We start from the raw sequence: 14,155 nt of genomic DNA, 5'->3' as shown, positions 1-14,155 counted from the left end.
ATGCATGTTGAGGAGATTCCCTTCTATTCCTAGTTATTTGAGGATTTTTTTTTAAAAATCATGAATGAGTGTTAGATTTTGTTTACTGCTTTTTCTGCAGTAATTGATATTTTAATACTATTAATTGATATTTTAGATGTTAAACCAATCTTTTAAATCCTGGGATAAATCCACTTATATCTGCATAATTGCAATTATTTTTATATGTTGCTGGATTAGGCTTGCTAATATTTTGTTAAAGATTTTTATGTCTCTGTTCATGAGGGATGTTGGTATGTGGTTTTCTTTGCTTGAGATGTCTTTCTTTAGCTTTGGTTTCGGTGTAATAATGACATCATAGAATAAGTTGGAAAATATTTCCTCCTTTATTTTCTGAAAGTGTTTGTGCAGGACTGGTATTATTTCTTAAATATTTGATAGAACTCACCACTGAAGCCATCTGGACCTGGACTTTTCTTTGTGAGCAGTTTGCTGATTACTAATTCAGCCTCTATGATTATTATAGGTTTTTCAGCTGTTTTCTTTCTTCTTTAGACTTCTTTAGTAATTTGTGTCTTCTTATGAATTTTTCCATTTATCTAAGCTTTCTACTTTGCTAGCCTAAAGTTATATATAATATTCCCTTTTAATTGTTTCCATTTCTATAGGGTCAGTAATGATACCTCCTCTTTAATTCTTGATTTTAGTCATTTTTGTCTTTTCTCTTATAGTCTTGGTTGGTCTAGCTGAGGGTTTGCCATTTTATTAACCTTTTCAGAGAACCAGTTTTTGGTTTCATTGATTTTCTGCATTTTTTTTTCTGTTTTCTACTGCACTGATTTATTCCTTAATCATTATTATTTTCTTCCTCTTGTTGCTTTGTGTTTAGTTTGCTCTAGTTTTCTAAGTTGGAACTTAGGTTATAGATTCAAAAGCATTCCTCTTTTCTGATATAGGTGTCTAAAGCTCTGAGCATTGTTTTATCTATTCATAAATGTTATATTTTGTTTTCATTTTTAGTTCAGGATATTTTAAAATTTCCTTTGGAAGTTCTTTGACTTATGGGTTATTTAGAAGCATGTTATTTAATTTCCAAATATTTATATTTTCCCAGATTTCATCTAGTAGTGGATCTCTAAGGTGATTCCACTGTAGTCAGAGAAATACTTTGTATGATTTCAGACTCTAAAAAAAATTTTGAAACATACTCCCACCTTGGGGCCCTCACTCTATCAGGATGATAGATTATCTCACTTTCTGTAAGTCTTCTCTCAAATATCACCTTCTCAATAAGATCTATCCCGACCAACATTAAAATTGCAAGCAACACTACTACCACCTAGCCCCTCCACTCACCCCTTATGCTGCTATAGTTTTTCTTTTTCATAGCACTCATAATCTTCTAGCATACTTTATAATTCACTTCTGTGAAGATAGAGATCTTTGTTTTATTTATTGATGTATCCTAAGAACGTAGAATAGTGATTGGATCATAATAGTCACTGAATAAATATTTTTGAGTATATACATTGGTATATTCATTCATTTGGTCATATGTAGCTGAAATTTGTTCACTTTTGTTGTAATATGATATTTCATTATAGAAACTACAGTTTTATAATTGATTCTTCTTAGATGGACATTTATATTTTTGCTAGTTTCAGGCTTTATAAATAGTCCTGATCTAAGGGTTCTCTTGTGGTGCAGTAGGTTAAGGATCAAGTGTTGTCATTGTAGTGGCTTTGGTCTCTGCTGTGGCTCAGATTTAGTCCCTGGCCTGGGAACTTCCATATACCATAGGCATAACCAAAAAAAAAAAAAAAAGTCCTGATCTAAATTCTTATTATTGTATCCTGGTGCACTATGCCCAAATTCTTCTAGGGTATATATGTAGGACTAGAATTGATGGGTGAGCATATATTCAGCATTAGCAGATAATGTCACAGTGATCTGCACTGTGGCTATACATTCCTACCAGCAATGTATGAGGGCTCCATTTGCTCTACATTCTCACTGATATATGTGGTATTGGTATTCTTTTTTATTTTCTGACGATATTATATTCTCTTCTTAGTTAGCATTTCCCTGAATTCTAATGTTGTGCACTTTTGCATATATTTATTAGCCAGTGCATTTCCTCTTTTGTAAGGCACCTTTTCATTCTTTTGCTCATTTTCTTTTTTTTTTTTTTTTGTCTTTTTGCTATTTCTTGGGCCGCTCCCGTGGCACATGGAGGTCCCCAGGCTAGGGGTCGAATTGGAGCTGTAGCCACCGGCCTATGCCAGAGCCACAGCAACGCGGGATCTGAGCCGCGTCTGCAACCTACACCACAGCTCACAGCAACGCCGGATCGTTAACCCACTGAGCAAGGGCAGGGACCGAACCTGCAACCTCATGGTTCCTAGTCAGATTTGTTAACCACTGCGCCACGACGGGAACTCCCTCTTTTGCTCATTTTCTTAATGATTGTGTTCTTTATCAGTTATTTGCATAGCAAATATCTTTTTCCATTCTGTAATTTTTCTCTTTATGATATATATATTTTTTTTGTCTTTTGTCTTTTTTGTTGTTGTTGTTGTTGCTATTTCTTGGGCCGCTCCCGCGGCATATGGAGGTTCCCAGGCTAGGGGTCGAATCGGAGCTGTAGCCACCGGCCTACGCCAGAGCCACAGCAACGCGGCATCCGAGCCTCGTCTGCAACCTACACCACAGCTCACGGCAACGCCGGATCGTTAACCCACTGAGCAAGGGCAGGGATCGAACCCGCAACCTCATGGTTCCTAGTCGGATTCGTTAACCACTGCGCCACGACGGGAACTCCTCTTTATGATATTTTTGATGAACAGAGCTTTTAATTTTTATGTAGTTGAATTTGTCAATATGTTCCTTAATGGTTAATGCTTTTTGGGTCTTAAGAAATCCTTCTATAAATATTCTTATACCTTGCTGGTGGAAATGCAGAATACTACAATTCCTATAGAGTGGAATTTAGCAATATAGAGAACAATTCCATACACATTTGCCCTTTATCTCAGCAGTGCCACTTCTTGGGATCTGTTTCAAAGATATACTCAAAAAATACAAAATCCTGCTGCACAAGGCTATTTGTCAGGGCCTTATTCACAATGGCAAAAAAAAGACTGGAAACAACACCAAGGTGCATCACTAGGGAAGTACTTGAATAAACTATTGTACATCCACACAATTGAGTACTATGTAGCTGTAAGAAGGAAGGGGAAGTGCTCTAACCACTAATGTGGAATTATTGCCAGGTATTGTTAGCGCAAAAAAAGTAAGTTTTAGAACATTATTTATGATAGCTTATCTTTTATGTAGGAGAGGGATTTAATGAATTATTTATATGTGTATATATTATATATATGTTCACACACACATAAATATGTGTTGTGTATTTTTGCCTATTTGCTTTTTCAAAAAAAGAAACAATGGAACCATAAAGCCAAAACCTAATAAAATTATTATTTATGGGGAAGGAATAGAGTGGGTTGATGGAGACAAAGATGGAAGCGAGACTTCTGTGAAGGTACTGTATAACACAGATATGACTAGACCCATGTAAATGTTTTGCATAGTTTAAAAAAAATAATCAGAAAGGAAGAACTCAATCCCTAAAACTTATAAACAGCCTGAATCAAATGAACCTAACTAGAAATAAAGTTAAAATACAAAGAAAAAATTATTTAAGGTGACTTTAAAACAATGCTTGTATATTCCTGATGGGATATATTTTAAGGACAAAAGTAACTGCGGGGAATTATAAAACTGTATTCAGTAGTTTTATTGTTGATAGTCATATTAGTATTGTTATTGACACAAAATTGCAGGAAAAGCTAATAAATAATTTTGTTAATATCATTAGGAGCCAATATCCTAAGCATATGTGAAAAGAGATACAAGTCAAAAATCAAAGAGTTTAAGTAAAAACTTTGTAATCTTAAATTTGGAGTGGAAATACTAGTATGAATTTATGATTTATTTTTCTCATAAAAAGTGTTCACAGCTTTGTCCCCTGAAAAAGTCTAAAAGCAACAACTCAACATTTTATGAACATACTTCACAACATATTGTTGTTTCTAGACACTATTTCCCACAAACAGGAGCCAGGGGTCCTTAGAGAAATATTCCAGTTTTAAATCAGGGAATATGTAAGATGGGCTCGAGATATCCTGCTGTGCCAGAAAACTGGACAGCAATGTAGGAGCCAATTTGAAGGGACTTTTACTAGTTCTAAGTGGAATAACTTAACTACTAAAAATAATGACTACATTTAATTAAAACACATCAAATATATGAAAAAATACATGTCTCACAATTATGCTAAAAATAATTATTGGTCACCATTGGACACTTTTTTTTTTGCTTTATTTTAGGGCTGCCCCCATGGCATATGGAGATTCCCAGGCTAGGGGTCTATTCAGAGCTACAGCTGCCAGCCTACGCCACAGCCACAGCAACGCCAGATCCGAGCTGCGTCTTCAACCTACGCCACAGCTCACAGCAACGCTGGATCATTAACCCACTGATGGAGTCCAGGGGTCAAACCCGCAACCTCATGGTTCCTAGTGGGATTCGTTTCTGCTATGCCACAACAGGAACTCCTGGACACTTTTAAAGTACCAATTCATTACTCTTAAGAGCTGTTAAATAATGAGAAACAAATCAAGCATTTATCCTGCCTTTCCTGTATAAACTGTACATAGAAGAACCAAATAGGTGATGACGGTAAGTCCATTGTAGAATTCCAGATAATAAATACAAAAGAAATAATAGAAATAATAAGTACAAAATAAATAATAGAAATAGGGGAGTTCTGTTTCACAACTCTTAATTAATGGATTTAGGCAGTGGTCATCAATGTATGTAAAACCCATTAGGTGAAATGGGAATGGGAAAACTAAATAGTGAAAGGATCAAATTAATACCACCTGAATCCACTGATGAATTTTAGCCTCACTAAAAATGGGGCCACCAAACATGTGCTTTATGACATGATATAATCGGAGCTGCATATCTATATAATATATGGAGTATTCTTGCCTAAAAATATTGAACCCAAATCTAGATCAGCACCATCCAGTGCAGCTTTCAACAATGACGTAAATGGTCTTTATTCTGCCCAATATGATATTCACTAGCTACATGTGCTTGTTAAGCATTTGTTATTCCTAGTTTAACTGAGGAACTGACATTTAAAAAATTAATTTAAATAGACTCATGTGGCCACTGACCACATGATAGCATAGTTCTAGATTTAACTGCCAGTTTGTAAGAAATAGAGGGATTAAGGAACAAGTTAAATAGTATCATCAGAAACAACCAGTCAAATTCATTTATTCTATGAACAAGTGATATGGTTTCTCTAATATATAATCATTGGGATGGGGGAGAAAACAGGTTGGAGGGGTGGAAATGAAGGGGCACTGTTTTTTTTTTTAATTTAATGAAGCTTAAAACATCCCAAGCCAAGTATAAAATGATATCTTTGAGAAAATCAGGGCCATTTGAATATGAACTCAGTAGTCGATAATACTAAGGAATTATTATCAATTTTGTGAAGTGTGATACATGTCATACTAGTTACATTCTTCAAATGTCTTTATCAGATGGATGCATGTACTTGCATGACCCTGAGAGTGAGCACATCCATAAATTTTGTACCCCAGGTGCTTTCTTGCCTCACCATAGTCCTGGCCTTGCCTAAGATGTGCTTTAATAACATAGCTATGTATTATTGTCATTTTTCACAGGTTGTAAATACCTGCCCCAGCAGGGTTTCTATATCTGAGAGCCAAGATTTAATTTTTATTAATTTGTCAAAGGTTGTATTGGTAGGCTTTGTAGAACTTCCCTATCTCTTTGTCTTGATCCAGATGAACCCCAAAAGAAGAACAAAGGTGATCCCATGAACAACCTGGAAAGTTTTTACCAAGAGATGATAATGAAAAAACGTCTTGAAGAGTTCCAACTAATGAGAGGTGAACCCTTTGCTTCCCACTCACTGGTCTCAGCTCCATCAGTGGGAGATAGTGGCACAGCTGAGAACCCGTCATTACTCCAGGACAAGGGAAAACAGGCAGCACAGGGTAAAGGTCCCAGTCTCCATGTGGCAAAAGTTATTGATAATTCACCTGAGCAGTGTTGGACTGGGCCTAAGAAGCTGACGCAGCCAATAGAATTTGTCCCAGAAGATGAGATCCAGAGAAATCGTTTGTCAGAGGAAGAGATCCGAAAAATTCCTATGTTTTCTTCATATAATCCAGGGGAGCCAAACAAGGTATAGGCCAAACCAAGAAAAAAAAAAACATGGGTTGTTTTCATTTTTATTTATCTCTACCAAAAGTAATACTTTTATATTAGTTTTGATTATACCAAAGAATCATGACATAGGCACAGTGACTGTGTTTTTCCTTGACCTTGACTATTCATTCTCTGCTAGATAAGTAACTCTGACTATATAAGTAGCATATTTCCTATGATGTTCTTTGTGGTTTTTCTAAGGTCCTACACTACCCTTAGAATTTTTAGAAAATCTCGATCAACCCATACCCACTAGAAACCCTCAACTGATGGAAAAGCAACCTCTAATTTCCTAGGCTAGTAATAAATCAAGTACTATTCATTGGCCCACCATATCTGGTAGCCATGTGCCTGGTTATGCATAGGGTTTACTATTACCACATGAGTTTTCTCTTCAGAATGCTCCACCTGCTTTGCATTTGACATACAATTTAAGTTGCTGGTAGCTAAGCAGCATATTTCTCTAAGCCTTGAGGAATTGGCAAGTATCTAAGAAAAGTTGTAAATAATCTTTGTTTTATTGATCAGATCATCATTTCACATTCATGCTATATTTACATCCAGAATTGAAAATTTCATTATCGTGTCACTCAAAGAAGCAACACAAGCCCCTGGAGCATATACTTGGTTGTGTCTAATTTGAAAAACAAAACCAAAAAAATAATGTTAGCTTCTAGCTATCTCTGAATTTTTTTTAAAAAAGCGGTGTAGATGAGGGATATTAAAGCAGTTTCCTTTGAGCAATTACATTTCTAATATATTCTTGCTGTTCAAGGGTAGCTTGATTTTTATTTATTTATTATGAAATATTACTAAGTATAACAAGTTACAGAGAATAATATAACAAATATTTTTACCCAGCCAGATATCTTTATCAATTCTTAACAATTTCCATATTTGCTTAATTTTTTAAAAAGGCCTTTATAGAAATATCTGAAGACTTTCATATATCCCTCACCAGTCTCACTCCCTTCTCCTTTCCAAAGGTAACCACTATCCTGTATTTGCTATTTATAATTTCCATGCACATTTTTATATTTTTGTTTCATATATATATATATATTCATAAACAGCTTATAGTTTTACATTTTTTTGGCCGTGCCCACAGCATACGAAAGTTCCCAGGCCAGGAACTGAACCCATGCCACAGCAGTGACAATGCCAGATCCCCAACTGCCACCAGGGAACTCCTAGTTTTACAAAATATTTTTAAACTACATAGATGATAACATACTTTACATGTCCTTCTACAACTTCATTTTTTAAAATATACATGTTTTTGAAATTTATATTTAAAGTTATAAGGAACTATGTAGTAGTCCACTGTAGAAATATACTATAATTCATTTATCCATTCTCCTGAAGATTTTTTCTTCTGTTATAGATAGTTCTTCAACAAACATTATTGTACATATCTCCTGGTTGCACATGTGCAGAAGTTTCTCTAGGACAGTTTTTCAAACTTTAAATTACTCTTAGTAGGTCACAACCAGCAAAATTTTTTTAAAGAAATTAAATAGAATAGAAAATTTCAAAGTGCATCCCAAAGAGTAATAAGGATGATCACTGTTTCTTGAAGCTTTTGTTGTGTGTGTGTGTAATATGTGTGTTGGCCAGAATATAAAATGTATTTATTCCTATAGATCTCAGTCAAAAAGATCAGAAAAATATTGCTCTATTGCAGTGATTCTGAAATGTTAACATACACCAGAATCACCTGGAAGGCTTGTTAATACACAGATTGCTGGGCTCCACCCCAGAATGTTTTGTTGAGTACATCTGGAATAGAGCCTGAGAATTTGCACTTCCAAGTTCCCAGGAGATACTGATGGTGATGCTGGTCTAACAGTGACATTTTAAGAATCACTGTTGTAGATTACATATCTAGGAGTGGAGTTACTGTGATATAGGGTATGTATATCTTCACCATCATGAGCAGGGTTTAAGAAATCTCTTTCATCACTTCTCAGCCTTTTGGCTAAGATCAAGTGAAGAAATCTCTTTCACATCTTTGCCAAGACTTTGAAGTATTTGACTTTTTATTTTTGCCAATCTAATGTGTTTGAAAGGCATCTCGTTGTTTTAATTTGCATGTTCCTGATTTCCAATGAAATTATGCATGTATTCATAAATTTCTTAGCCTTTCAGTAACCTTCTGTGAGTTGCCTGTTTTGTTACTTTACCCATTATTTGATTATTTAGTTTTTAATGTTACAGATTTTATTTTTAAACTCTGGATACAAAACTCTTGCTACACCTAGTGGGTAGCTTATTTTTTAACATTGTTTCTAATGTCTTCTGTTAAGCAGAAGTCTTTCATTTTAACGTTGTTAAGTAATCAGTATTTTATTTGATGGTTTGTGCTTTTTGAGTCATTTTAAAGAAAATTTCCCCTACAAATCCGTAAGAAAAACACACACAAAAAAACAACACAAATGGCCAGAAGATATGAACAGGCAATTCACAGAGGGAGAAAACATGAATGACCAATTAACTTACAAAATCTTATTATTAATCACAGAAATGCAAAAATAAAATTACAGTGAGATACTGTTTTATACCCAGGATGTTGGCATACAATTAAAGACCTGACAATGCCAAGTATTTTTGAACATATGAAACAGTAATATCATGCTGTGTGAATATAAACAAGTTCAGCCACTTTCAAGAACATTGTGGCAATATCTAGTAAAATTGAAGATGCTCATACACTATAAGTCAGTAATCCCACTTTTAGGTATCTATCCTAGGAGAACTCTTATGCATGCACATTAAGAGATGTTATAAGGATGCTCATTGTAGTATTGTTTATGAACAACATACATGTTCATAAGCAGGAGAATGGATAAAGCATGGTATATTCATAAAATAGAATACTGTAGAGAAGAGAAAATGAATGAAATAGAACTATAGGTATCAATGTGGGTGAAACTCACAAACATAATGTTAAATGAAAAAAGTTTGTTTCAGACTTTGGATTTTAATGCCAATATGTTCAGTGCTTAGAAGTCATCACTCCTGTCTTATAACAGGAAGGACAGCTGAACAAACTAAAAATCATTGACTTTTCTTAGACTCATTAGCAATTTGAAGTCAGAGAGCAAATTGCAGAATGCAACCCTGAAATCTAGAGAGACCAGCAATTACAAAGAATCACAGCCCAGATATGCTTATCAGGAGCAAAAACACTGGAACCATAAACTGGTAGGAACACTTAAGTGGTAACTTTGATGGATTGCAGGAAGCAGAGAGTATAGATTAATACTTGACTGACAAACTCCTGAGGGCCACAGTCTAAGGAGGCCCCCACATTTTCATGACTTTTACCTCCAGGATCCCTATTGGGTTTTCAATGTGAAGAGCCAAGAAAAAGTCTCCTATTCCAGGCATGGTGAGGGAGAAAGTAATCATTTTGAAATACATCCAGAGCTTCTATCTAATAAAGAGCTATCTAGCAAGGAAAACAACTTTACCAAAGCCTTCTCTAGTGTGGGAGAAGGGAAATTATCCAACTCTAGGCCCATCTGATCTTAGTGTCTCATCTAAGAGACAGTAAGATAAAAACTATAAAATATGTATATTTTATAAAAGCTATAAAATATGTGTTAAGGTTACAGGCTGGGGACACAAACACTGTAAAAGACTAGGACTTAATTATAGGATTGCAGAATGTTTCCCCACACCCCACATTTTACTACCACATCAAGAGGGCTTTAGTATGATAACTGTAGATTATAGTTGAAAGACCTGCAAGGCTTAGACTCTAATTAAGAATATTTTAGGGAAACCCAAAGAAAACAATGGAGACAAAAACAAGGATATTAGAGGAAATTGATAAACCTACAGTTAGAGCAAACATTAAACACAGCCCATTTCTGGCCAGATTAACATAAAACCTCCCACTAATGGCCTGTTTATCTCAGTTCCTATTATGTTATCCATTATGTCTGGTTTTCAACAAAAAAGAAATGATAAGGCATGCTAAAAGAAAAAACAGTCTCGGAGTTACCATTGTGGTCCAACAGTTAATGAACCCAACTAGCATCCATGAGGATGCAGGTTCAATCCCTGGCCTTGCTCAGTGGGTTAAGGATCCGATGTTGCCATGAACTGTGGTATAGGTCACAGACGTGGCTCGGATCTGGTGTGGTTGTGGCTGTGGTGTAGACTGGCAGCTACAGCTCTGATTCGACCCCTAGCCTGGGAACCTCCATATGCCACAGGTGCAGCCCTAAAAGATAAATAAATAAATAAATAAATGAAAAAAAACAGTCTCAAGAGACAAAAGAAGATCAGAACTAAACTCAGCAATGACATAGATTTTTGAATGATCATATATATGGAATTTTAAATAACTAATACACTAAAGAATCTGCTAGAAATAGTATACAACATGCAAGAATAGATGGATAATGTAATCAGAGAGATAGAAACTCTGAAAAAGAATCAGAAGGAGGTGCTGGAGCAAAAACAATAACAGAAATGATGCAATTGAAAAGCTCATCAATAGGCTGGATACTGCCAAGAAAAGAATTAGTAAGCTTATAGACATGTCAATAGAAAACTCCCAGGAGTTCCCCATGTGGGCTCAGTGGATTAAGAACCTGGCTACTATCCATGAGGATGCAGGTTTGATCCCAGCCTTGCTCAGTGGCTTAAAAGAAATAGCATGGCTGCAAGTTGCAGTGTGGGTCACAGGTGTGACTGAGATCTGGCATTGCTGTGGCTGTGGCATATGCTGGCAGCTATGGCTCCAGTTCATCCCCTTAGCCTGAGAACCTCCATATGCCATGGGTACAACCCCCCCCAAAAAAAAAGAAAAAAGAAAAAGAAAAGAAACCTCCCAAATGGAAATGCAAAAATAAAAGAAGACTTTAAAAACATAGCGTAATATCTAAGAACTATGGGACAATTTCAAAAGGTGTAACATACACATTATTGGAATAACAGAAGAAAGAAGCAGAAGAAATATTTCAAGTAAGAATGGCTGAGGATTTTCCAAAATTAATGACAGATACCAGACCACAGATCCAAGATCCAAGAAAGAACACAGAGTAGGGTAAATACCAAAAAACCCACAACAACACCTAAGCATATCATGTTCAAACAGAAAAGTGAACCAACAGAAAATCTTGAAAACAGCCAGAGAAAATCTCTTTACCTATAGAGGGACAAAGGTAATAATTACATTGAATTTCTCATTAGAAACCATGCAAACAAGGAGAGAGTAGAGTAAAATATTTTGAGTGATGAGAGAAAAAAACCCACCAACCTAGAATTCTGTTTCCAGGAAAAACAAAGACCTTATCAAACAAACAAAAACTCGGGGAAGTTGCCACCAGTAAACCTTACTTGCAAGAGATGTTTATTTTTAAAAAGTTCTCCAGAGAAAAGAAAAAAATATATAGGTCAGAATTCAAATCTCTATAAAAAGGAAGAACATAGAAGGAATACATGAAGGTAAAATAAAATGTTTTATTTTCTTATTTTAAGTGATCTGAAAGATAACTATTCAAAGTAATAATAGCAATGTGTTAGGTAATTAGAGTATGTGAATAAATGAAATGAATGGCAAGAATCTTGATTTTTAAGGGATAGAAGGAAGGAATTGTTTTTGGTGTATTATAACTGTTACAAGGTATCTGCACTATCTATGAAGTGATACAGTGTTATGTGAGAGTGAACCTGGGTTAGTTGTAAATCTATATTGCAAACTCTAAGGCAACTACTAAAAATTATAAAAAGAAGTATAATTGATATACTGAAAGTGGGGTGAAAGTACCCATTCTCTACAGTCTTTTCTAGAAAGAAGCCAAAGGAACACTTTCTGATTACTTTGAAACCAGCCCTAGCTTAACACCAAAACCAGATAAAGACATTACAGTAAAGAAATTGAGTTTCCTGTTGGCCTAGCGGGTTGAGCATCTGGCGTTTTCACTACTGTGGCTTGGGTCACAGCTGTGGCACAGCTTCAGCCCCTGGTCTGGGAACTTCCACATGCTGTGGGTGTGGGAAAAAAAGACTATGGACCAGTATCTCTCATGAGCATTGATGCAAAAGTTCTAAATACAGTAGTCCTCTGTTATCTGCAGGGGATACATTCCAAGACCCCCAGTGGTTGCTTGAAACCACAGAGAGATGGTACTGAACCCTATATATACTGTGTTTTTTCCTATTCATACATACCTATGATGAAGTTTAATTTATAAATGAGGCACAGTAAGAGAATATCCAAATTGCCGGCATCCCTACTCTTGTGCTTTGTGGTCATTATTAAGTAAAAAAAGTGTCACTTGAACATTAGCACTTCGATACTGCAACAGTTCATCTGATAACCAAGATGACCACTAAGTGAATAATGGGGCAAGTGGCATATACAAGCATGGATATGCTGAACAAAGGGAAGATTCATGTCCTGGGTGGGACAGAGCAGGTTGGAGTAGGATGGTACAAGATTTCCTCATGCTACTCAGAACAGTGTACAATTTAAAATATATTGTTTACTGGAATTTTCCATTCAACATTCTCAGACTGCATTTGCCCTTGAGTAACTGAAACCATAAAAAGTGAAACTGCAGATAAGAGGTGACTATTGTATTAGGAAAACTAAGATCAAGACATTTTGATTGAAAAATTAAAATACTAGGAAATCAAGTCCAGCAATGTATCAGAAGAATTGCACATCATGATTAAATGGGATTTATTCCAAGTATCCCAGGCTGATTCAATTTTTGAAAATTAATTAATGTAATCTACCACACCAACAGGCTAAAGAAGAAAAAGCATATCTTTATTTCAATTGATGTAGAAAAGCATTTGACAAAATACAACCATTAATGACAAAAACTCAGCAAACTAGGAATAAAGAGGAACATCCGCAACTTGATAAAGAATATCCAGAGTTCCCGTCGTGGCGCAGTGGTTAACGAATCGGACTAGGAACCATGAGGTTGCAGGTTCGGTCCCTGCCCTTGCTCAGTGGGTTAAGGATCCGACATTGCCGTGAGCTGTGGTGTAGATTGCAGACGTGGCTCGGATCCCGCGTTGCTGTGGCTCTGGCGTAGGCCGGCGGCTACAGCTCCAATTCAACCCCTGGCCTGGGAACCTCCATATGCCGCAGGAGCGGCCCAGGAAATAGCAAAAAAAAAAAAAAAAAAAAAAAAAAGAATATCTACAAAACCCAGCTAACATTTTTAATGGTGAAAAACTGGATGTTTTCCCTTTTTATTGGAAACAGGGCAAGGATATCTTGTCTCTCCACTTCCTTTCAATATTGTACTGGAAATGCTAGCTAGTGCAAGAAGACAAGAAAAGGAAATTTAAAACACACAGACTGGCAAGGAAAAAATAAACTATCTTTGTTAACAGGCGATGTTTGTCTATGGATGACATTCCAAATAATCAACAATGACATGAAACAACACTTGGAACTAGTAAGTGAATATAGTAAAGTTGGAGAATATAAGATTTATATATTTAAATCAATTGCTTTCCTGTATACCAGGAAATAAACCATTGAAATTGAAATGAAAAACGCAACACTCTTCAAAAAAAAAAAAGTTGGTTTGATCCCTGACTCAAGAACTTCCACATGCTGTGGGTGTGGCCAAAAAAAAAAAACCCTTTACAGTAGTACCACAGAATAGTGAAATTCTTAGATACAAATCTAATAAAATATGTTAGATGTATATGCAGAAAAATATAAAACCCTGCCAAAAAATTAAAAAAGATATGGATAAATGCAGAGATATCCTGTGTTCCTGGATTGGAAGACTTAATATTGTTAAGATGTCAGTTCTTCTCAAATTACTATGTAGATTCTACCCAGTCCCAACAAAATCCAAACAAGCTATTATGT

The 14,155-nt window shown here is 35.7% G+C and overlaps 1 protein-coding gene across 2 annotated transcripts in view; it reads left to right on the top strand.

The window, feature by feature from the left end:
- Positions 1-14,155, top strand: part of RBM41 (RNA binding motif protein 41) — a 62,232-nt gene that overhangs the window by 27,620 nt on the left and 20,457 nt on the right. For both annotated transcript variants that reach the window (XM_013983724.2, XM_003135295.5), the window contains one exon: positions 5,871-6,274. In XM_013983724.2, the coding sequence (XP_013839178.1) occupies positions 5,871-6,274 (404 nt within the window). The remainder of the gene's footprint in view (positions 1-5,870; positions 6,275-14,155) is intronic.

This window comes from Sus scrofa, chromosome X (genome assembly GCF_000003025.6).
Source record: "Sus scrofa isolate TJ Tabasco breed Duroc chromosome X, Sscrofa11.1, whole genome shotgun sequence".
NCBI classification, from domain to species: domain Eukaryota; kingdom Metazoa; phylum Chordata; class Mammalia; order Artiodactyla; family Suidae; genus Sus; species Sus scrofa.
Note: the sequence above shows the minus strand (reverse complement) of the source record. Positions and strands in the feature narration are given on the sequence as shown.